The 25,923-nt window shown below is 39.6% G+C and overlaps 1 protein-coding gene across 3 annotated transcripts in view; it reads left to right on the forward strand.

The window, feature by feature from the left end:
* TXNRD3 (thioredoxin reductase 3) overlaps positions 1 to 25,923 on the forward strand; it is a 29,521-nt gene extending 3,598 nt beyond the window's left edge. For 2 of the 3 annotated variants that reach the window (XM_082209852.1, XM_082209853.1), the window contains exons 2-16: positions 6,133 to 6,193; positions 9,436 to 9,545; positions 10,391 to 10,510; positions 12,173 to 12,245; positions 14,685 to 14,804; positions 15,688 to 15,830; positions 16,411 to 16,526; positions 16,615 to 16,840; positions 17,042 to 17,134; positions 18,075 to 18,151; positions 19,087 to 19,243; positions 20,647 to 20,754; positions 21,256 to 21,351; positions 22,856 to 22,990; positions 23,466 to 25,923. In XM_082209852.1, coding sequence (XP_082065978.1) covers positions 6,133 to 6,193; positions 9,436 to 9,545; positions 10,391 to 10,510; positions 12,173 to 12,245; positions 14,685 to 14,804; positions 15,688 to 15,830; positions 16,411 to 16,526; positions 16,615 to 16,840; positions 17,042 to 17,134; positions 18,075 to 18,151; positions 19,087 to 19,243; positions 20,647 to 20,754; positions 21,256 to 21,351; positions 22,856 to 22,990; positions 23,466 to 23,528 — 1,698 coding nt within the window. In that variant the 3' untranslated portion in view covers positions 23,529 to 25,923. The remainder of the gene's footprint in view (positions 1 to 6,132; positions 6,194 to 9,435; positions 9,546 to 10,390; positions 10,511 to 12,172; positions 12,246 to 14,684; positions 14,805 to 15,687; positions 15,831 to 16,410; positions 16,527 to 16,614; positions 16,841 to 17,041; positions 17,135 to 18,074; positions 18,152 to 19,086; positions 19,244 to 20,646; positions 20,755 to 21,255; positions 21,352 to 22,855; positions 22,991 to 23,465) is intronic. The other variant, XR_014216023.1, reaches the window with a different exon arrangement.

Genomic DNA, 25,923 nt, shown 5'->3' on the forward strand with positions numbered 1-25,923 from the left:
GTTTTCAAACGTCTTGGGAATCAAACGTTTTGGCATGCCAAATAATCGAAAACTGGAAGTGATTGTTCCGGTTTTTGAACGTTCTTTGGAACCTGAATGTCTGACGCAGTTTCCAGTTGGCTGCAAGAGCTTCCTGCAGCCAATCGGAAACCATGCCTTGGTTCCCAAATGTTTTAGAAGTCAAACGGACTTCTGGAACAGATTCCATTCGACTTCCAAAGTACTTCTGTAATACTAGAGATAACTGTAGATTGCTACATGTGGTATGCTTGGTTCTGGTGTCTCCAGGTAGCACATAGATCACCTGAAAAAAGCAAGGAGCCATTCAGAAGCCACCAAGACCCTGTTTTCCTGCTTGCATATAGACAGCAGCAGCAAGGTGCAGAAGTGCATCTTGGATTTGAATGTTGAATGTTGTATTCACAGGAATTATCATTCTCTAATGATATAGATTGCCATACACAAAAATCTTCACATGTAAAAGGTTTTGAGTAAAGCCTTGTCCTTAAACCATTTCACTCATCCCAAATGATAATAAATATTCCACACTCTAACCAACTGAGCTATCCAGAGGAGTTGTTTTCAATGTTCCTCAAAGCAATTTTCCATTTGGAAAAAAATTGAAGAGAAGTCTTCAGGGGACAGTTCCCAATGTTTTTCCAAGGTTTTCCCCAGGCTTCCACAGCTCTGAGGTAAGCTTTTTCTTCAGCTCTTCCTATATCAATGCAGTGAAACAAGTTTTCTGGAAAACATTAAATTAGAAACTTTCCCCATTATCCTAAATTGATTGGCTTATGATAAGCAAAACAAAATGCCACTTAAGCATGCTGTTGTTTTTATATGCTGTTTAAAAACTGTCAGAATTTTTAGTGGTCAAAAGTATTGCCCTTACAGCGCAATCCTATGCATCTCTGCTCAAAAGTTACTGCCATCTAAAAGTGTATAGGATTGCGGGCTAATGTCATTTGGAGTTTATGCATTCATTTTGAAACAAGTTTTGTTGATATACTTATGTTTTAAAACATAATTCAATAGCATGTACTTACAATTTTAAGAAAAATGACACAATTTTAGCAGGAACAAAGAGCTCTAGAGACAGATATTTCCTAGGTATAGGGGCCACAGCTTTGCATACACAGGGTTGTGGGTTCAAATGTCAGCATCGCCAGCTACTGCTGGGAAAGATCCTTGGAGATGTGCTGCCAGTTGGTGTAGACAATACTGAGCTAGATGGACCCAGTGGTCTGATTCATTATAAGGTGGTTTCCTCTAGTGTGTGGCTGGCTGCTTTAAATCCAGGGAGTTGGCTATTCTATCCTTTTTTTACTTTCTCTGTAGTAGTATAGCCCAGGCCTGCAGAGCTTCATGTTGTAACCATTTGGCATATTCACTGATAGGCCAGTCATCTTGGATGATAAGTATTGGAGCATTGGATGTGGCTTAGAGGTCATTGCTGGCTGCTGGTTTTACCTCTGTTCTAATTATGGATGTTTGTTAGTTTTAACATCTGCTGTTAGTTACAGCTTCCGCCAATTTGTAAGTTCTGTTATAGGTAAAGATATAAAATACCTTTGAATGCTGGGGGTGAGACATTCCCTCCGCCCCAGAACTGATGCCGTATTGAGACAGGTAGATACATGGCTGGATTGGCTGCTTACATGGCATATTCCTGCAGAAAGCAGGTTTGAACTCCCATCAGCTGATGGGTGTGGAGTTCAAATCTGCTTAGTTTTGCTGTGCAGCAAGTTCCCCACAAGGAAGTCATTGCCACAGCTGATCTCCGCAGAAAATGATGAGCAGATAGTCAGTCCGGCTTTGTTTGGGTTCACTTGTTCACTTGTGCAACCTATCCCTGCAGAAAGCAGGATTGAACTCCTTGCCCACCTGTCCCACCCACCTCAAAGTTGGGCCATGGGAGGTGGGGAGTTAAAGATATAGCTTCCTAGGCCAGAAAGCTTCTCCACTCCTGGTGTAGACAATATTGACCTAATCAGTTAAGACAGCTTCCTCTGCTACACCTGTGAAGCCAAAAGGTCAGATAGAATTATTGTAATAAACGTATATGAATTATGACAGACTTTCTCTACAGAAAACATACACATATACTGGGTGATGCCCAGTGTGGGTCATGCTTGAAGTAGACACATTTAAATCAGTGGACTAGTACTCAAATTTTATCTTTGGTAAGTCATAATGCACAAACCGCTTATTCTAATCACTGTAGCACATTCTTGTTTTCTGAGGTTGTGATAAACAGGCAAATACACAATCACAAACAGTCTGGAAACTTGAGATTTGTGAAAGGATTATCGCATATGCCCATCAAATTCAACAGCAGTTTTTTTAGCATGCCTGTAGGATGCCTGCCGGGCACATTCGTTGCATATCTTTAGGCGCCAGGCAAAAATGTATCTCCATAACCAGGCCTTTGGCTGATTTAAAATTCTGTGGCCTTTTAAATGTGTTTGTGAGAGGGGTTTTTTGGTTTCTTTGTGTTATTTTCTATTTTCATTTTGTATTTTTAAGTTGTAAACTGCCCTTTGATATTTGGATAAAGAGTTGTATAGGAATTTAAAGTATTCCTAAAGTAAAAATAATAGTGCATATATGAATATAAATATGTGTGCATGCATGCATATAATTAGTATCCAAGTCAGCATAACCTATGTTACAAAATCCTAATTGGCTCATAAAGTAGCAGTCATGGGAGCCAGCTAATTAGCTACACAGCAGTTTTTAATGCAGGTGAACTGGTTTAGAAAAACAAAAAGCAGATCAGATGCCAAGAATTGTTCTGGAAAGTAGAGTATCACACCAGACTCTTAAATAGTACTGTTCACTTAAACTACCACAGTAGCTGCTTCTGTTGAATATTACACTAGCAATATTTACAATAAATTATCATTTTATGAGAGAGGAAATAATTCAAGGGTAAAATAAGCGCTTGGCAAATGTTCCTATGTAGTTTTTCCTTAATATTGGGCCTGCAGCTTGTGGCCCAGAAATTATGGATTTGTTGAAGGGACTTGTTCCCATCCGCTTGGTGCCTAATTGCACCCTTGTTAACATCCTTAAAATGGTTAAGAAGAAATAAGAAGCAGGAATTGCTTATTACTAAGGCTAAGCCTTGATGATATCATCACCATCACTCCAGCATTTGCAATTGCCTCATAATGTAGCACTAGTCATTTGGGCACCTAACCAGTTCCATTTTACATTGCACAGTTTCATCCTAGTGGGCGGATGAGAATAAAGAAGGGTGGGTTTTTGTTTTTGAATTTTTTTTACTTAAAACCATGATTAGACAGCTTGTAGAAGACCAAAAAAAACTAATAAAAAGCTTGATAGGTCATCCAATACAAGCAATGGAAATATGCAAATTACTAATTAAATTTTATTTAACATTCAATACTTCCTTAACAAAAAAGTTTTGTTCCTTTTTGTACCTAAGAAATGGGTGCAATTCTCCGAAGAGCTTTCTGTTTTTAGTCCATTTCACAATATTAGTTTTTACATTAGCGTGCCTCCATTATTCTGTCGAGGAAATAGCTTGTGACAGATACCTTTGCAGTAGGCTTCAATTATACCAAGAAGTTTCTTTCCAACATTGCATATTTGACTTTGCTAATCAATAGCAGCAAACGGCCATACATTACTGCATTCTGTTATCTTTTTAATAAATCACAACTAACTGCAAACACTTCAGCTGTTTGCATGACAGCTCATTCACATGTAGCAATATGCCTTGCTCCTCCCTGGTACAAGTGGGAATGAGAAGCCTAGAAACCATGGCTTATTGCATTTGAACCTTGGATCATGTGTTTGCTCGAGAACAAACCAGAATCAGCAAGCTAAGATCAAGCCACAACTTCATGGTTGTGGTTGGTTTGGGAGAAACAAGCCATGACAAGCCCGTATGGCTTTCAGTTAAACCATGGCTTGCTATTAATCCACATAAACCGGGTCATTGTGAGCTATTTTTTATTATATCTCTATTAACCAGAAAATTGCAGACATTATATTCATTGGTACTGGTGTGTAATACCAATGAAACACCTAATTAGTAAAACAAAAACAAAAAAACTTGAAAAGCTACATCCAAAGAGTAATGGACCCCTTATACTAGGGCTGCAATACATCTGGATTTTCCTGGACATTAATGGGATTTCAGAGGCGGAATTAACACCCAGAGGGAATTTCCGAAAGGTGGCGCTTTGTCCTGGATCTTAGACAAATCAGTCAAAAAATCATGTTTTTGGTGTGTGTTTTTTTTTAAAAAAGTTCAATAACTTTGGGTTTTGTCTAAAAAAAGTTCAACAACTTACAGAGTGTCCTGGTTATTACTTTTTGAAATATGGTAACCCTACCTTATACACACACTGTTCCTTTGGTTGTCAGAAATACTAGGTAGAAAGGGTATTGCCATTTAACCCAGACAATATCATTACAGTGGTACCTCGGGTTACAGACGCTTCAGGTTACAGACTCTGCTAACCCAGAAATAGTGCTTCAGGTTAAGAACTTTGCTTCAGGATGAGAACAGAAATTGTGCTTTGGTGGCATGGCACCAGCAGGAGGCCCCATTAGCTAAAGTGGTGCTTCAGGTTAAGAACAGTTTCAGGTTAAGTACGGCCCTCTGGAACGAATTAAGTACTTAACCAGAGGTACCACTGTATCTGGTTTAAGAGAGTATTTTAGACATTAACTTACTTTTCACAAGTAAGGTACAAACAGTCTAGGACTTGGATGCTGAGATGTCTTACATGAGCAGAAAGGCACTTGTACTTGCACAAAGCAGTCCTGCTGAACTCTGATTTCCCTGTTCTTCTGCAGCCTCTTTCTGCAGAGGAGGAGGGTGGAATGCAAAGTGGGGGTGGGGGCGGAGAGCCACAAACTCTGTGTTGCATGAGTGGAGTTTTGTTCTGCTTTCTCTAGATCTAGCCCTAGAAGTTCAAATTTGATATGGTTGAATTTGAAGTGTTGCACAATTTTGAATATGGTTTATTTGAAAATAATAAAACAACAGTGGGTTAAAATCCACTATGATACATCACTTGGTATAACAGAGATGTACAGTGGTACTTCAGGTTACAAACGCTTCGGGTTACAAACTCCACTAACCCGGAAGTAGTACCTCGGGTTGTGAACTTTGCCCCAGGATGAGAACAGAAATTGCATGGTGGTGGCAGTGGGAGGCCCAATTAGTGAAAGCGCACCTCAGGTTAAGAATGGTTTTGGGTTAAGAACGGACCTCTGGAACAAATTAAGTTCATAACCTGAGGTACCACTGTATTCTTAATAAAATATCTTACAAAAAGATAACCAGTAGATTGAAATTATCTGGCTTTCTTTCACTTGATAAGTGGCATTAATGGGAAAAATATCTGCTACAAAATAGTATTTTTTTTCTTGGAGAATATGTATATATTTTTAATAGTAATATATTAAAAATATTCTCACAAAAGGTCTGTCTTACAACCAGCTTTGTAAGTGGTTTGTGATGTTAACTTCCCTATCATATAAAGGCCTACACATAAGGAAGTCCCATTCAGTTCAGTGGTGATGTCTGTGAAGCAGGTGGGTATGGGATTGCAATGCTATCCAGCCCCACAGAGGTGATGGGAAAGGGGTTAGGATAGCACATAGTGATCCCTCTGCTAGTAGAGAGGAGCACTTCTGGTGGGGAGGCTGTGCACTGACCAAAGGAAAACTGCTCTTGGCGGTTCTTCCTCTGCCATTAGCCAGTAGAAGTGCTGAAATGGGACATTTCAGGATAGCATGCCAATGGCTTTGTGTGCTTTTAAATTATATAAAAGAAAACTAGCAATCTTCCATATAATGTGTCATAAACAGTTATAGCCAGCACTTGCTGGTTACCTACAGATGCACTGTATAATTTCATAAGTTTTTAATGTCTAATGCTGTACTGTTTTTAACATTCAGTTGGAAGCCGCCCAGAGTGGCTGGGGAAACCCAGCCAGATGGGCAGGGTATAAATAAATAATAATAATAATAATAATAATAATAATAATAATAATTAGAATTTTTTGCACTATTATTCAAAAAGAAATAAAGGTTCCATTTTTATGCCTTTCCCTGGTCTCACTTAAAAACAAAATATTATTTTTGCAGGTGAAAGATCTCTTTCAATCTTTGGCAGTAGAATACAGTGTTCTGGAACTTGACAAGATTGGTAAGTAAAATTGACTTGCTATTTCATTGTTGATAACCATAGATACATTACGCGGGTGGCGCTGTGGGTAAAAGCCTCAGCGCCTAGGGCTTGCCGATCGAAAGGTCGGCGGTTCAAATCCCCGCGGCGGGGTGCGCTCCCGCTGCTCAGTCCCAGCGCCTGCCAACCTAGCAGTTCGAAAGCACCCCCGGGTGCAAGTAGATAAATAGGTACCGCTTACCAGCGGGAAGGTAAACGGCGTTCCGTGTGCTGCGCTGGCTCGCCAGATGCAGCTTTGTCACGCTGGCCACGTGACCCGGAAGTGTCTCTGGACAGCGCTGGCCCCCGGCCTCTTGAGTGAGATGGGCGCACAAACCCCAGAGTCTGTCAAGACTGGCCCGTTCGGGCAGGGGTACCTTTACCTTTACCTTTAACCATAGATACATTACACAAATGCACACCATTTTACTGAATAAAGGCGTCCTTTCAGTCTGCATGAAAGAAAACAACTCCCAAAATGTATCTTTTGGCCAATTACTTAATTTTGGATTTTAAGTAAATGAGTTTTGTGTTGGGAAGTAAAATTTTGTCTTTTTTTAATTTTGAAGGACTGTGTCTGCTCTGTTCTTATGAAGCTGTTTCTGTTGCAAATGTAAATGTACACTCCTTTATTTCAAATATTGTCTATTGTATTGGTTGCCAACTTATTAATGATTGGCATATCTAAACTTCAGAAAGAAAGTTGCTGAATCATTGGCAAGAATTCTAGCACCAACTATAATCTGAGTTTATTGTTGAGCCCAGGCATTCTGAGATTGATAGTGCTGATTCTGATCCATCCTGGGGAAATGTTTCAGAAGTTCTTGCTCTTTCTTAATTCTTTCATCCATTTTGTACTGCATTGGCTTAGTTTGGAGTGAATGTTATGGCTTTTTAAAGCATGGTTGTAGGCTTACTTATTCAGTAAAATCCACCATTCATTGGGGCTTTTACCTAGATAGTGTTATCTTTATAAGATTGATTGCACAGAGCTCTCAGGCAGAATGAAAGGTAACCCACAGGTAAGATGAGAGCTTGCTTAATTCTTTTTACCAATATAAGATGACCAAATTAAATGTTTTCCCCTCACCTCTTTTGTGTGTTTCATGATCTGGACCAATACAGCAACATGATGATAATTTTGGATTCTTTTAGCTTTAATCAATGTGTCAGGTATCAAAACATTAAATGAATAGTTTGGTTTGATGCATGTTCTGCCACATTTTGCTTGTCAGCAAGTTAAAAGAAAGCTATAGTAATAGTAAAATACAAAACTTTTTTTAGATACAACCAATTAACAAAGTAACTGCTGCCTTCATAGGCTCTATTCTTTGTTCTTTGATTGAGGTTTGTTTTTGTTTTGAACAATCATTTGTTTTGTTGATATCCCATTTGTGAGCTTCCTTGGAGCCTCAATCTAGGTCAAAAGGCAGACTAGAACATTAAAAACAGGGGTACATTTGGAAGAAAGGGCTGGTGTTGTTTTGCATACGTATTGACTTTTAATATGCATCAAAGTTGAAAAGCCAGGCTGAGGAAACAAGTGAGTTCTTGTCTCTTATATGAAACCCTCATGCAATAATTGAACACGAGGTTTAATAAAATCCTTTTGAACTGTATCACTATATCCTAAGGCTTACAATTCTACAGAGACATAATTTTTATGAGTTTATAATTGAGACTGATCTTGTGTTTGAATTATGACTTGAAGTGCAAAAAGGATTCTACTGACTTAGGCTTAAGCCCAGTTTGCTCTAAAATTGCATCATAGCTAAAAATAAGCCATGGTCTAACATGAATGAGCAACATGCTTGGAGCTCACTTATTAAATTGTACCCACCCTACTTTAGAAAACATATTGGAGGCTGGCTTTATGCCCCTGCCACCAACCCAACTGAGTGCTGTTTTGCATGTATCATTAAGCCAGTCTGCAGTATATTTCTTCCTAGCTTTGGAAAGGGAGAAGCAAGGGGGTGTCATTTCAGCAGTGTGCACCAACACACTACTCCTTTGTGATAAATCCCAGTTTATATTAAATGTAGTGTTACGTTACATGTGAACCAGGTCTTAATGATGCAATGTTGAGGTTGTGAGGATCTAAAGGTGGTTTCGCTACCCATCTAGCACACTGCTGGGCTTGTGCTGGCAGGTTGGAGGAGTGTTCTTGTGCGTCTCCCATCTACTTTACGGGGATTAAAAAACAACTTTCCCCTCCCCTCCATTGGAAACAGTGTGAGTGGAAGAACAGGAAGAGATTTAGACCAGTTCGTGAGCTGGTCTAAATCTCTCTGCATTTGGGGGACATACTGGAGCACTGGGATAGTTTTGGATCCAAGTCACTCTGTTTTTGGTTGAGCCACAGCCACGAAAAGGTTGTTGCAGGGAAGGGGAAAATTTGACATCGGAGCTCACAATCTGATGTCAGGGAGGGAGCTCTGATGACAGATCGCCTTCCCTGCCACTGCAGCATCTTCCGTGGACCATGGTGCAGCCAATGTTGGGACTCTGGTTTGGCTAAGGCCAAAAGGTGGGCATCCTCCCAGGGGCCATAGATTGCTACCTCAGTTTAAAGGTCTTGCCCTCTGCACAGTGCTTTGTAGATTGATCAGTTTATTTATTTGTCAGCAAGGTACTTGGCATTTCATACTGTACTGGAATGTTAGATTTTGGATTTAGAGAATTTCCAGGTTCTTGTTAGATTCATTATGTTAAGTCACTTCTTTCATGTAAAGTGCCCAAAATGAATGAATGAATAATTGTATCTGCAATCTGCTGCATTCCTGGAACTGAGGCACATGGATCAGTCTTAAATATAGTTAGTAAAGACCAGTCAACTGCAAAACATAATTTATGAAGCTGCCTTGCTTCAAATAATCATAGTTAAGATTAACTACGTTTTTGGACTATAAACTAAACAGCAGTTAATCTAAAACAGATGCAGAGAAATTTATAATCTGCTTGTGACCATGTTGCTGAAGAAGATGGAGCATTGCTGAAACTCATTCTCCATAATGCTAAAACATGATGAGTCTCTCATCCAGATGTGGTCAATCTGAATGAGATGTTTTCCTGATTCTTATCTGCCATACTTATGTAACGGCTTTATATAAATTATCTTCTGTTTTAAGCGCCACTTTTATTATAGCTGGTGGAATAGTGTCTTGCAATGCATAGATCTCAGCAGAATTGTAGGTTTTAATTCTACCCTCCCTCTTCTCTCTTAGATGAGGGGCCCAGCATTCAGGAGGTGTTGCTAGAATTGACAGGTCAGAGGACTGTTCCTAATGTATTTGTAAATGGAACTCATGTGGGTGGATGTGATCAAACTTTCCAGGTAATCTCACTCTTCCTCCTCTTGGCATGAAAATTAATTGTTATGAGATAATGATTATGCTTTTGTAGCTAGCGTCTCCAAACAGTGTCACTTGTGCTATCTTGTTATGCAGTACATAAAGTTTGGAATTCATAAAGTTGCAACTATCCTTTGTATCAGGCTTGGGAAGTGTATGCACCAGTAAGAAGCAAACAACCACCCTGTTTTATATGGGTTCTTTTTATCAGGAGGACTTCAGTTTACATTATTGATATCTACATTTCCTAGTATTGCTCTTTCATTGCTGTTGTTGTTTTTAGATGTGCAGCCAGAAACGATATATGTTTACTTTTGCCTTCTATTTTCTTTCCCAATAAAGAGTGTATAGAATTGTGGTACTAGCTTTAAGTTTTCTTAAAGGTCAGGCAAGTGCAAGGGCTTCCTTATCAGAACAGCTGCATCTTAAATGAGTAAAACAGACCCTGATCTTAAAACATCTGTACTCAGTGAGTTTGTATCCAACAGTTCTACTACTCAGAGAAGGCTCTTGAATTTAGTGGAGGGTTCAGTGAATGGAATGGGGAGGGAGGTGTTTTTGGCAGAGTTCCCCTTGCTTCTGAGACACCCTGTGTCGTCACAAAACTATGCTTCAGAGGGCAAGGTAACCCTCTGGAGCAGACTGGAAGGTGGTGCAGGGCACTACAGGAAAAGGTAGGATTTGTGGAAAGTTGCCTCCTGCTGCTGCTGCTGCTGCTAGATTAAAGAGCTGTCCATTTCTAGGAGGAGAGCATTGGAGATAACCTAGCTTTGTAATACTAACAAAGTATTCTGTATTCTGATTTCTGTGTCTTCTGTCCTTTTTACAGGCTTACCATAGTGGCTTATTGCAGAAGCTTTTAGGGGATGGGAAAGGCGAAGAGATGGAAGCCTACGATTATGACCTAATTGTTATTGGTGGTGGTTCCGGTGGGCTTTCATGTTCTAAGGTATGAACTCTACAAACAGGTTCCAAGCATATAGTGAATTGTATGTGGTTTCATATTTTCCAACCGACTCCTTACATTTTTAAAAATCTCATTCACAATACCTCAGCAGCATTCCATATCTGAGTGGAACTGCAGTTCAGACGCTTGCCTGAACAGGGTCTTTTGACCCTGCAGCAAAAGGGCTAAAGAAACCTGGCCGTGGGTGTGGGTGTGGGTGATGATGTTTCTTTGAGAGATTCAAGTTGCATTCTTCAAAACAAAACAAAACTGGGATTAAGTTTCATTGAATTAAGTGGACTTTACTTCCGAGCAAGCATGCATAGGATTGTGCTGTCAAGACTATTACATTATCTCTGAGCAGCCAAGAAAAAGGGGGTGTTTGTATATAACAGCAAAAGAAAACCTGTGACCTTCCAGATGTTCTTAGAATCCCAACTTTCATCAGCCGCCACCAGTGTAGTCCGTGGGTCAAGGATGATGGAAGTGGCAGGGCAACAGCATATGGAGGGCCACAGGATCCACATCCCTGAAGTATGCCATCCAAGTTAGCTTTACATACGAAAGACCCTGCAGTCTAATTACTAGGAAATAGCTCTTGAGGATCTAGTCATCTGCTTATTAAGAGAGGAGCTAATGGATTGCTAGGTTTTGTGTTGCTAGGTTTTGTGTTGTGTTCGAGAACAGTTGTTCTGACCTGTGAATGACTTGAAAATGGCTGGTGCTCTTGGCATACCACTTAATGATTTTCAGCCTTGGGGAGATATATTGCTTTTGTGATAATTTAATAAATAAATAAATACAGTAAAATAAATAATGACTGTACAAGATAAGTGAGTTTTAATGGTGGTTTTTTTTTCTTTTATTTCTTACATTGTAATTTATTGTATTATAATTTGAATTCCATAGAATTTAAATTGTTAAACAATAAAATATAATATAGGAAATAAAAGAAGTAATAAAAATACAATTAAGAATCAAAATACATATTTAGTGTGCCACAGACGAAGCTTGTGGATCACTGATGGTTGTTCAGTACTCAGCTTGTTTGAGAATTAAACTATTCATAACGCATGCCATAAATTTAAGTTTAACGCCCCTTCTTCTCTTGGAGAAGGAAAAGGATATTAATTGACAGAAGTCTCTTTCACCTGTATATCATGATACTACAACACACCTATTGTACATATTTAGCCAGTGGCAACTTCTTATTCACATTTTGTATTATCCTCAGTTTGGGCATGGGGGGAGGGAGTATTTGAATGTATGGGAAATCTTTCTAGAGAGTCCTGGGGGGCATAGGTGAGAGTCCTAGGAATGAAACTGCTTAGAAAATAACCCTAATGTGGTAGAACAAACCAAGATTTAAATCAACTGTGAGAGGTGAAAAAAGAAATGTTTCATGTAGGGTGTGTCTATGCGTGGGAGAAGTAAGGACATATAGCTAAGAATGCTAGTGTGAATTATGTACTGAACTGCTGTGTTGAAGAAACATGAATAACTCTGCATTTCAGCCAGTGGCTGTTCTCTTCCTTGTCACAAATGGTAACTTATGTTCCTTAGGACATAACTGTTTTCACGAATGTGAACTGTTAAACTGCACCTAAAAAGGGACAGTCTTCTACATCTGCATAGGTCTGATGTTAACTTGTTTGTTATTTACAGGAAGCTGCTTCCTTAGGAAAGAAGGTCATGGTGCTAGACTACGTTGTGCCAACACCACTGGGTACAACATGGGGTAAGTAGTGATTTGAACAGATTTCAGTGTTGCTACTTAGTCAGCCAACTCATTCATTAGTGTCTGTTTTGCTGTGTGCTCTTGAGCATCACATATAGTCAATGTGATTGCTTTCTAATTTTGGCTTTCTTCAATTCCTCAGCAAACCTCTCTTTAGATCTGTGTCCTACAAAAAGTATTATTTGTCTAATGTTTCTGTTCATATGGAAGGACTTGAATATTTCTCATCAAAGGAACTCTTAAACCTAGGCAGCACAAAATTGGAACCATGGCCATGATGTTCCTGTTACATAAGCACATACTGATCTTGTGACTGTGGCATTGGCTTCCTCGTTTTAGGTTACAGTAGCAAAATAATGACTTTAACAGAGTCGTGTTCAGAGTGCAGTGTAGTATAGAACAGAATTTATGGCCTATAAACCCATTTATCCAACTTTGATTCTCCTTCAGTGTATTCTAATGACATGATGTGTTTAAAAGACTGGATATGATGAACTCCATGAGTATATTGCCAGTCAGTCAGTTGGTTCCGGACATGCAAGCGGGAGGGCCTCTAATCCAGTGGAGGTTGCTGCTGGAGGGAAGCAGCTTTTGCCAATCCCTCTTTCCATACCTGCAGTCCACAGTCTTCCACACTGTAGCAGCTGTAGGGGGGGAGAAGGAATGGGGGGCTGATTTCTGCTCCAGTCGTGGTTGTTCTGATCCAGCCCAACAACTAGTAGCAGAGATGTTGAAGGTTTGTTGTAGAAATGTTGACTAGTTCTTATTCTGTAAGGTTATATGAAGCATGTGGTCTTCACTGTAAGCCCTGGAAGTTCACTACTGGCAGCTTTACAAATAGCTCAGAGGGCTTATGCAATCCCCTGGTGGCATGACAGGATTCCTTGCCAAAGTTGATTGTATCTGAGATATGCTTAATGTACACTCTTTGTTTCTGATATTATTGGGATAGAATTAAACCTTTCAACAGCCATTCAACCACTGGGTTTTATGGACCCCTAGTGATGAGTGTGCATGTAAGGTCTCAATTCACATTTAAATTTTCCTGATGTATAATCTGCATGGTTATGTGAGTTGCACCATCTAAGATCTTTGGATATGTACCGTATTTTTCGCTCTATAACACGCACTCGACCATAACACGCACGTAGTTTTTAGAGGAGGAAAATCTGTAGGCATGCCATCCGTAGGCATTCCCTCCATAACACGCACAGACATTTCCCCTTACTTTTTAGGAGGAAAAAAGTGAGTGTTAAGGTGCAAAAAATACAGTAATTCTTAGCTTCTTCCTTTCCCACAGGCATGTGTTGCTCCCCCACCATGTACACATACTGTATATGGAATTGGAAAATGTAGTCATTTTTAGTTTGGTAATAATAATAATAATAATAATAATAATAATAATAATAATAATAATTTATTATTTATACCCCACCCATCTTGCTGGGTCCCCCCAGCCACTCTGGGCGGCTTCCGACAAAACACTAAAATACAATAACTTATTAAACATTAAAAGTTTCCCTAAACGGGAGAGCCATTTCTGCTAGTGTGAGGCTTGTTAGTAAAAATATTGCATTGCATTTCACTTTCAGTTTGTATACTGCTTTTCTATGTTACTATACACAAGACGGTTTGCAGCAACAAAACATACAACAAAGAATTCACACTTTATAGTAATCTGATCCAATACAGAAAGTCACAATAAAACATAACTTTAAAATGTAACTACTTATATCAAATAAATTAATATCCAATAATATCAAGTGCCTCTTGTTTCACTTCTGTCTGTAAAAGGATACATAGAACAGGGCAAAGGCAGGAAGCCTAAATGTGTGAAGCTGTGTCAGTTGTCAAGTCTTAACCACCTTTAAAACTGCAGCTGGAACTTTGGTGAGGCTGGGGAAGAGGGCTCACCAATATTGCCCTTTCATTGCTGCCAGCCTCCTATGCAGGAGATAAGAGGAAGCTGGCTGTGAATAATCAAGCCTGGTGAGAAGAGTCACTCCCTCTGAACTTAATTTAAGCCAGACTGCTGAGGTTTGGAGTGCAGTCAAAGGCAGCAGCTACAGCTTTATTTATTGCGTGTTACCTTTCTTTTTCCCCTTTGTTCTTATGTATTTAAGCCTAGATTATTAGTTTTGCAGTAATGAATTGAATCAATGTTTGACGGGTTGTTGATTTTGTCCTATTTGATATGTTTTGTAAACTGGAAGACATTTGTTGCAAGCAGCTTTGGGCATATGTAAAGTAGGCATATAAATAAATAAACTTTATCAATAATAAATGTTGCTCGGCACGCAGTAAGGGTTTGTGTTGTTGACCGTGTATGTAAGGTATCTAAGATACGCCAGCAGTTCTGTGCATCTTAATAGTAGGTCTTACTTAATACAGTACTGTTAATGAGAAGTTTCTTAATTAAATGTACACTTTGCATTTCAGGACTTGGCGGCACTTGTGTAAATGTTGGCTGCATTCCTAAGAAGCTGATGCATCAGGCAGCCCTGTTGGGTCAGGCACTGCGAGATTCAAGGAAGTATGGCTGGGAGTTTGATCAGCAAGGTTTGTAAGAAAGCAAATAATGTATTTATGGGAGGAAAGACCAATTGGTGCATTTTTATCTTTGGGACCAAAGCCCTGAAACTGGTGTAAAGTTAACTAGGCTACTAGCATGTGCTAGTGAAGGAATGTAAGGGATTTGGGGTGCTGCTTTCTCTCCCCCCCCCTTTCAGTAGGCTATTTAATGGCACCAAGTGATTATTCTACATAAACTTGCGCTTGTCTTCTTTATACATCAGTTTTTGGAATCTTAGAAAGTCACTTGTCACTATCTTTTCAAAAGTTGTTGGTGTATGTTGCAAATTTTATTGCAACTACTGTCTGTGTATTTATCTGCAAATATTGAAACATGAGACCTATGAGATCATTCTGAGTACCTGCATTTGTTTCAGTGGGGTAATGCAGCCCAATCCTGCTATCTGCTTGCTCGCTATATGAAAATTCACTTATCTGCATTTAAAGACTTCTGCCGAAGCCTCACTATATGCTCCACAGAGTCACATATATGAACATCCGGCTTCCTTATTTCCTTGGTTTTTTGTGCTGTGCTGCTTGGTGGCAGCCATTTTCGGGCAGAAACCATGGGAAGGAGGAGCAAGATCAGACTAATCAGAGTAGGAAAAGTCAGACAAATTTGTTTGTTTATTTACTTTGTCTGTCTCCTGTTGGTTGGCAGCAGCGATTTCAGGAAGAAACCAGGGAGGAGAGTGAGCAAATCTCACATTGGAAGTGTTCTCATAGGAAATAATGGAAATTGTAGACTCATTATGCAAATGTGCGACTAATGATTTCATGGGAAGGCATTGTGTTCATTAAGCAGCACATGCATGTATTGGTTTCATTGGTGGGATCTGATAAATTAATTTTTGTATGAACATTTCTTTAGTTAAACACAACTGGGAGACCATGGTAGAAGCAATTCAAAATTATATAGGATCATTGAACTGGGGGTATCGGGTCGCCTTGCGTGATAAGTCTGTGACATACCTCAATGCCTATGGAGAATTTGTTGGACCACACAAGATTAAGGTACCTGCAGAACCTTGTCATTGTTAACATTTGATCTATTCAGAAGTATTGCTTCTATAATCATTACTGTGTATGAACAAGTTAAAGTGATAGATTAGGAAAAGCAATACTGTTTAACCTATTTTGTTTCAATTGCAACTGTATGGTCTTGTACAACATCAAACACCTGAAAAAGTATTACACAATCGACATAATGGATATATGATTAGCCACAAATGAAGTTGCTCGGCTGAATAAGTATTTTCCTAAATACGGAATTAATTAAACTAGGGTAGATATTTTGCTGTGTGAAAAGAGGCAGTTGAGAAACAAGAACTTCAGTTTGTACTAAGTTGTAATTGCAAATTTAATTCAATACTGTAACTACATGAAGATTATTTTAATTTTTAGTGTTAACTATTCACAAGTAAAACAACATCAAAATCTGCATGATGTAATACGGTTGATAGATTATTCAGATCAGTGTGTCTTACTGCCTTGTAAGTAATTCTTGGTAAAGTAATTTGCTGGCTGTATCTTGGGGAAAATGCATTGCTGTGTGGAAGAATACCAGTTATAAAACTTTCTTTCCGTTGACTAGGCAACCAACAGAAAAGGACAAGAAACTTACTGCACAGCTCAGACATATGTTATAGCCACAGGAGAAAGACCGCGATATCTAGGTATCCCAGGAGACAGAGAGTACTGTATTACAAGGTGAGCTTGAATTAAATGACTGTTTTTCGGTAGATTAAAAGGGCTTCTCAGTATTTAAACATCAGTGATAATACTGTTTCATTTTCAGCGATGATCTCTTCTCTCTGCCCTACTGCCCTGGAAAGACTTTGGTTGTGGGAGCTTCTTACGTAGCCTTGGAATGTGCCGGATTTCTTGCTGGACTCGGTTTGGATGTCACAGTTATGGTACGCTCTATCCTCCTTCGTGGCTTTGATCAAGAAATGGCAGAGAGAGCAGGAGCCTATATGGAAACCCATGGTGTAAAATTCATCAAGAAGTTTGTTCCTGTTGAGGCAAGTATCTCCCCTGGTTACGTCAGATAGGAAAACGCTGATGTTTGAAATCTTTTTGTGCAACTTTGAGCAATATGGCATATGTGTAAACACTGTTGGGGGGCGGGTTTTGCCTGCAAAGGCTAATAAAGTGAACATTGTAATAAAACAGTATTATGTGGGTTGAGATAAAATTCCTAAGTTTATGACTGTTCCATGCAGGTTGTAAAGTTGGAGGAAGGCATGCCTGGAAAACTGAAAGTGATTGCAAAATCCACTGAAGGAATACAAATGATTGAAGGAGAATACAACACTGTAAGTGCTCTGCACTTGTAATTTTTGTTCAAATTTATTATTGTGGGGAGGTTGGTAAGTTAGTTATTCTTAACTTGGCAGTGCTGAGACTTAGGCCAGAATCTAGCAGTAACTGCTGCTGCACAGCCTGGTGCAGCACTCTAACCCTAACACTTTTGCAACAGAGTTCATTACTGGATCGCTCCCTTTTGCTATCTAGTCATAGAGTTGGCCAGATGGTAGCTTGTCATGAGCATGTTGGAATCTATTTTTAGACCCTGAATAGTTTTTGAACTCCTTTTTAAACCACATGTGGGGAACCTTGGGCCTTGATATCCTGCCTTTCACTCCCTTTAAGGAGTCTCAAAGCGGCCAACATTCTCCTTTCCCTTCCTCCCCCACAACAAACACTCTGTGAGGTGAGTGGGGCTGAGAGACTTCAGAGAAGTGTGACTAGCCCAAGGTCACCCAGCAGCTGCATGTGGAGGAGCGGAGACGCGAACCCTGTTCCCCAGATTACAAGACTACCGCTCTTAACCACTACACCACACTGGCTAGGAGCCAAATGTGGCCCTCAAAGCCTTATCTGTGTGGCCGTTGGGTACTGTTTCCATGCCACACCCCTCACCACCCTTGTGTCACCCCCTCCTTGTGTGTGTTTATGCCTGGTTAGAATATATCCTTGAACTCTGATAACAGCTCATTTGCCCCAATGAAGGATGGAGAGGGGTGTCAGTGTGTAAAGTAGCTCTGTCCAATTGCTCTGTCCACTTTTGCCTCTGGTCCCACCTTCCACTGTCATGTAGCCACCTGTAATTGCCTAGAAGGCAGTGCAACCCTTGAGCTGGAAAAACAGCAACCCTCCACCCCTGGTTTAAACCAAATAGTGCTGCTTGGATTACATGAGAGGCTTTTCAATACAGGACCACCAAAACAAGATACATGATTCCTTTTTGTGCAGGTTTTGATAGCTGTTGGCCGTGATGCTTGTACTAGAAATATTGGCTTGGACAAAATTGGTGTGGCAGTTAATGCAAAGTAAGTATTCCAACTCTTTAATTAATCTTGGTACATACTGAAATTTGTTTAGAAATCAGCTTTGGTCTTTTAACAGACTTTCTAGAACATCTACTTTCAGAAGTCTGTGCTAAATTATCACCTAGAACCCATGAGCTCTTAAGGGTGAAACTAGATATCTTAAGCATGCTGACAAAATTAGTTTAAAACTTTATGCCTATAAATTCCTGCATTTCACTATTGCCAGTTGTTAAAGTTGCAAATCCATCTGTAGAGCATGAGAATCTTAATCTCAGGGTCGTGGGTTCAAGCCCCACATTGGGCAAAAAGATTCCTGCATTGCAGAGGGTTGAACTATATGATCCTCGTGGTCCTGTCCAACTCTACAATTCTATAAAAAAGCTGCGTAATTTTTCAGTTTTGAAACTTAACTACAGCAGGCTTTATTTATTTTAAATTAGTATGAAGCTAAGCAAAGAGAGTCCACTTCCCATTAAATAAGTTTAATTTGTTTTATAACTTAACACTTAGAGAAGCATCTGATATTATTATATCAAGGATTAAACCTCTTATAGCCTAATGAGTGTGGCTGTTGGAATCTGCTCATTGTAGAAATTGATCTGACCTGACAAGTATGAAAAGTTGTGTGGTACTCATTAGATGTTAATTTTCTTCAATATAGTGTGACCAACTGGTATTCTGATGTCTGTCTTCACATATAGTAATGTCCAAGGCCACATGAGCAGATTTCCCTTTGCTCTCTTTCCCATGTCATCCTAAATCTGCTCCATAGGGTCCCCAAGCGCTTTGGAGCAGATTGGGGGGGGGGAGAATTGCTGCAGGAGAGAGAAGTTGTTCCCTGAGTAGATTGACTTAATTGGATGTCTCTCATTATTAAGTGTAATCAAATTGTAGCACTATGTCAGTGTTAACTTTCCCCCCTTCCATGTAACAAGGAATGGGAAAATACCTGCAAACGACGAAGAACAAACCAGTGTGCCTTACGTCTATGCTATTGGAGATGTTTTGGAAGGAAAGCCAGAACTTACACCAGTTGCCATACAGGCAGGCAAGCTGTTAGCTCGCAGACTTTTTGGAGGGAGTAATATAAAGGTAAACGTTCAATTTCTTATGGTTATTACTGCTTGCGTGCTCAAATAGTTTTTTTAAAATGGTCTTCTGATATGGTTAAGACGCCTGGAATTGGCTCATTCATGTTAGTGTCACCACTTTAAGTAACTTCTGGTCCAGTTTATGCACCATCAGTTGCTCATAGCATTGGACTTATGAATCTCGGTGGAAGGCACTGATCCCTGTCCAACTCCTGGTATAGCCACAGCCATTTTTTGTATTTATTTATATGCCACTTGATTACAGTAGTCTCTAAGCTGAGTTGTGATTGCATGGTGACTATCTTAAGCTCCTAACAAAATTTGGGAGTACTACACAGACTTTTACATGAATTGAACTTTGGAAGAGTTTCCAAGAAACACTTCTCATTGTGAGACTTTTGTGGGTGAGCTGAGAGCTTGTTGGACCCTGTGTGAGAATCCAGAGACTGAGATGGAGGGTGTGTCAGAAGGAAAATGAATTGATACTGATTTTTATATATTGGTAACTTTGTATTACTGTAACATTTGTATATGTAACACTGTATTTTTCTAATATTTTGTTTTAAGTTGTCTGTTGGTGCTTCAGTTTTCTGTATACTGCTTAGAGATATTTTAAATATATTAAGAAGAAGAAGAGTTTGGATTTGATATCCCACCTTTCACTCCCTTTAAGGAGTCTCAAAGCGGCTAACATTCTCCTTTCCCTTCCTCCCCCACAACAAACACTCTGTGAGGTGAGTGAGGCTGAGAGACTTCAGAGTAGTGTGACTAGCCCATGGTCACCCAGCAGCCGCATGTGGAGGAGCGGAGACACGAACCCAGTTCCCCAGATTACGAGTCCACCACTCTTAAGCACTACACCACACTGGCTCTCAGAAGTCAAATAATCAAAGCAAATCATCAAAAGGACAGGGCTAGTGACAGCATCATATTGAAGCATCCTGAAAGTTGATGGGGTGGGGTGAGCTTGGAAACATATACAGTCGTACCTTGGTTTTTGAACAGAATGCATTCCAGAAGTCTGCTCAACTTCTGAAATGTTCAGAAACCAAGGCACGGCTTACGATTGGCTGCAGGAGCATCCTGCAGCCAATCGGAAGCCGTGGAAGCCACACTGGATGTTCGATTTCCAAGGCATAGTTCGCAAATTGGAACACTTGCTGCCTGGTTTGTGACGTTCAAGTTCCAAGTTTTTCATGAACTAAGCTGTTCGAAAACCAAGGTACGACTGTACAGACCAGTATCTATGCCCTGCTTTAAGTGTTAAGCTTGGACTGCTGCTTTTGCTGCAAGAGTATAAGCTACTGTTTGTATTGTGGCCAGTGCAAGTTTTATAGGATGGTTGTTGCATTTTCATCCCAATTGCTTTTATGTGTGAGTCATAGTGTACGCTTTCAATTTTAGTGTGACTACATCAACATACCAACTACTGTGTTTACACCTCTGGAATATGGCTGTTGTGGATTATCGGAAGAACGAGCCATTGAACAACTTGGACAAGACAATTTAGATGTGAGACTGAAATCTTAAAACTTTGCAATTAAATATGGGTGCTCTTCGGGGTATTAATATATGTGCAGTCATACTGTGCCTCATAATCTAGTTTATTTTTGTAGGAACAGTAGCTGACCTGATATATTCTCCTTCCCGAAGAAATCTCCACAGAATTTTAGGAACTGTGTCCTCACAGCCCTGTTTCCCTAGCCCAGTGTTTTTACTGGTGGAAGGGTAGTCCCTAGCCCTCTGTTGAAGTTCACTCATACACACAGGCATTTTCCTTGACAGCATAAATGTGGGGGTGGGGACATTCTCCCACATGCTTTTGTCCTTTTCCTTTTTGCAAGGATAGGGATAGCAGCTTCCCTTTCTTTTTCATCCCGAGGGTGTAGGTTCCTGAGATGCTTGCACACACCACTTTAGAGATACTGTAAAAGTGCAAGGGATGTTATTAAAAGTGCAGTACAAAGTCATTAAAGGGAAAACAAACTTTAAAGGCCTAATTTTCTTTTCCAGGTGTATCACGCGCTGTTCTGGCCACTTGAATGGACAATACCCAATAGAGACAACAACACTTGCTATGGAAAAGTAATCTGCAATAAGCTTGACAATGTACGTATTCTGCTCTAAAAACATTTGTTTTCTTGCATATTCATATTATCCAAAATATAAAGAAAGCCAGGGGACATCCACTTCAAAGTTGTGTGGATTGTTCTGCCCAGGGTGCTAAAATGTGGGAACAGAGAGTTGCCCTATAGTGAGTCAGACCATAAATCCATCCAGTTCAGTATTATCTCCACTGACTGGCAGTGGCCGTCCAGATTTTCAAGCAAGAGACTGCCCTAGCCGTACCTGAAAATGCAATAAATTGAATTTGGGACCTGCTGTAAGCAAATGCTGTACCACACTGACCTACAGCCCTCCTCCAAGTGTACTGTAACTTAATTTATCTGTTCTATTTTAAAACTGTACTAAAAGCAACTTGCGGCTTCTAATTCCCTGGCTTTATTTAGCTGCTGCTTATTGAAGCCACAAAGCAGCTCAGCTTCTTGGAAGTGCCCAGCTGAAAATACTCTAGTGGTACACAACGTGGGACAGCTAATGAACTTGTCTCACCCTAACTGGCTTGCAACCACAACCCTATTGTCTAGACTAGAGTAGCCAATGTAGTGCTCTCCAGATGTTGTGGGTTACAACTCCACAACATTCCCTAAACATTCAACCCCTGAATGGATGGGGTTGATGGGACTTACAGGTAGTCCAGAGTATATGGAGGGCAGCCCACTGGCTGTCACTGGTGTAGTGACACACTTTCAATTAACATAAACTCATAGTGTATTTTAAAGGTAAGCTTACATAGTTCTATGTGTATTTAAGTTTGGGTCTGTAAGCAAAACTGCATTCGTGCATGAGGTCAAAACTCCCTGTATCACACTGGAAGCAGGAATCTGGTCAAAGCTTTATGAAAGATGCTACTGCTCTTCTGAAATGGTTTTTTTAAAGCAGTGTGAGAAAATGTATTCTTCTATTCTGTTTTTACCATGCTTAACCTTCATTAGTGGAGCTAAGTCATCAAACTAATTATAGGAAGGATGAAAACCATCCTTCCTATAATTCCAACCAGCTTGTTGGGGTTAGACCTGTTCCATATACCTTTCATGTGGTGAACAATAGAACTAACCCTTTTCATTGGTTTCTGCCCAACTTCTCATTAATGTGATGTATCAGTGGTTACCTTTATTCTCATTTATTTGTACAGTGAGTGAATACATTTGTATATGAACTTGTGGCTTAGAAATGAATGGATACTAATAATTCAGTTTAAGTACTTTTAATAGCGGTTCTAAGCATCTCACTTTGTATTTTTTCCTGTTCTCAATTGGTGTAACATATTAAGGTAGTGTCTGGTATGGTAAAATTGATTGCCGTCTCTATTCATGTTGGAATATTGGAAACTAATTCAATATTCAGATTGCAGGGTTGTTGTTTTTTGCAAATAGTATACCAGAAGTAGGCAGAACAACTAGCAAATAAGCAGCTGCCTACAATTTAAGGGAAAATACTAACTGGGACAACTTACCTCTCTCTTCTCCCTCCTCCTCCCTTTTAATTGAAGAACCGTGTGATAGGATTTCATGTTCTTGGACCTAATGCAGGGGAAATTACACAAGGCTTCGGAGCAGCAATGAAATGTGGTCTCACAAAGGAATTACTTAATGATACGATTGGTATACATCCAACTTGTGCAGAGGTAAGAGTTTCAGTACCACTCTCATCTTATAACATACGTTTGTGGCATTTTGAACTTATTTTCCTCTCTACAATAACTTATCTCTTAAGGATCTCCTATCTTTAAACAAACAACCACTCCTTGTCCTGTTACATCTCTTTGTTGCAACATGTTTTCTTTTCTCTAGAGACTTACAGTATTTACCTTTTTCTCTCTCTTGGGGGTCCTGAGATAAACACTGCCTAGGAGGCATGACACTGAACATTACTCTTAAAACAAGTCTTTGAAAGAACGTTTATAATTTTTTGTGCTTAAAGAATCACTGCTACCTTTTTTTTCTTACACATTGGGGGTTGACGCTCACAGTAAGAGAATTCTGTGTTGGGCTTTTAGTCCAATTACACAGTTGCAGCAGGAATGGTGTTGAATGGAATGTGAATTTCTGACAAGTATTAATAAAAATAATTTGTGGATTCCCCCCCCCCCTCTCTTTCAGGTGTTTACTACAATGGATATTACAAAGGCTTCGGGGCAAGATATCACTCAGAGTGGCTGCTGAGGTTAAACCCTGCTGTTTTAAACTGTTTCCTGTTGGTCCCACTTACCTATGTTGAAGATTTTAGGAAGCATTCAGATATACACAGGTAAATGAATATCTGAATGCTGTATTTTGCTACCACAGACATTGATTTTCTAAAACTTCAGTGGCAGGTGGTGGTGTCCGCAGGAAATGGCAAAACAGCAGGGGGTAAACTTAATCCTGACTTGCTTAGAGATTGCACTTTTGTGTATTTTTGAAGCTTTGGCTCTGAACCCCATCTGGAGGCGAGTCATGGCTGATGACTTCTATGCAAAGTTGGGAAAACCTATTTGTCCAGTCAGTAGAGATTCCTTCCAGAGGAACTTCTGAATCATCCAAGTGAAGTTTAATTCTATTAATTTCAGGGCTTTTGTACAAATGCAATGGGCAGAGTGAATGTATAGTTAATAACATTGGCTAGCAACAGCCATTGACCTTGATGGGTCAGTAGTGCATTTTGTTAATTGTTAACCTGAATGGTGAGAGATGTTTGCAATGTCTATAAATATCCCTGTTTACACGGTCATAAGTTGGAGAGTGAGTTTACGAAGTTAATGTGTTATGTCCCCATATGCATCATAGCTCACAGGACACATAATGGGATGACTTGATTATTTTATCAATAGGTACTTGGTCACCAGAGAAAGCAGTCATCCTAAGTCACAAAATTATCGCTTACAATTTATTTTTTTCGGGGGGGGGGGAGGAGTTTCTCTAGTTTTTCCTTAATAACTTTACCCCCGATTTTAACCCCGTAGTTGACTACTCAGAAATTTTTTCCCCAAGTAGAGTCAAAATTGTTTCATGGTAATATTAATATGTTCCCTTTTTATGCAATAAGTGCATTGTTTCAGCCATAAAATGGAATGCATTTGGTCTAGATTACTTGTATGCAGGCGATTAGCTTGAACTGTGTCATAGCAATAAACACTGGTTTATTGTGCTTTATAAAAATTCCAGTACAGTGAAAACCTGAAGCCCCATTGGCATTCCCTACTTACTTTGAGGAATGTATGCTTGAGTTTAGTTTATTCTGTGATTAAAAAGTCTCTTCTGAAATGCATTATTTCGTTATCTGTTCATTATCAAATGAACAGGTTTTTTTATCTATTTATGGTGTATCATGAATTTAAAGTTCAGTAAATGAGCAATGTAATGTGTTGTACACTGTCTCATTCCTGAGGAAAAACTTACCTCTTTTCAAAGAGAAATATCTCTTACGACTCAACATTTGGAGACCCAGAAAAGCTTATGGGATGGGCATGTTACTTCCCCATGCCCCACCAATCATAAAAAAGCATCGTCCAACAGCATGAACAGTCTAGCCTTAGTGGCTATCATTGTCTTTTCTCTTACTGGGGCACTGAGTATGGTGGGTGGGGAAAATGGCACAAAACGTAATGTTTTAAAAGGGTGCTTTAATAGTGGTGTTGGAAATATTTTAAATACAGAAACTTGAAGCCCTCGGTTTTTCAAATGCACAGAAATTCTAAGTGTAAAATTTGCTATTGCTGTCCCTCTTAACTTAAGGATGCTCCAGCTGTCTGCTAATGTAAGAGGAGGAGGAGATGCCTACTGAGTCAGTGAGCTACAACTGTTTTACCAAGATGTAAAAAATATTTTAAAGCAAAAGTCTGTTGCTCACAAAGGGAATATTAATAGCAACATCAGACATCAGAAGTTTTACATGCCTTACTGGAGGCAACTGCTAGATAGCAGATGTGATTCAAAACAGATTTAGCAGGAATAAGACGATGTCATTACACTGAAAATATAAGCAGCATGTGAATAATTCCAAATTAAAATCAAAGTATCAATGCAATTTAAATTTCCGCCTTTCTCCCTGCTTATGCACCACCCTTTTACTTATCAGTGATTTTAAACCTTTTTGTTGTTGTCATAAGCAGGGATAAACATGGGCAAACTTTTTCTGTAAGTTGACTGAATGCTAATATGCTCTTCTGATTCCATAACCTTCCATGTTATTCATTAGGATAGTTCTCGTTGGGGCTTCTTCACAAGCGTATACGCACAAAGGAAAAGACTGCACACTAAGGCAAAGCAAATTTTGTAGTGTGGTACACACTTTATGCATACGTGCGCGCGCACACACACACACACACACAAATCTGCCCTGTGGGAAGGATTGCAACAGAGGGATGCAGGCCAAGACGCACTCTGAGCCTGTGCCAGCTGGACTGTCCCGTGCTGCAGAGTCTTTCTAGTACCAACTGCCCTGTAACCTTCTTGTATGTTCAAATTTTGTGTGTGTTTATAAAATTGTAATGTTAATTTGTATGCCACCTTGGAAGGATTTGTATCCTGAAAGGTATAATATTACAAATTGTAAAAAATAAAGAAAATTGAAGCAGTT

The sequence above is a fragment of the Podarcis vaucheri genome, assembly GCF_965113315.1.
Source record: "Podarcis vaucheri genome assembly, chromosome: 2".
NCBI lineage: Eukaryota > Metazoa > Chordata > Lepidosauria > Squamata > Lacertidae > Podarcis > Podarcis vaucheri.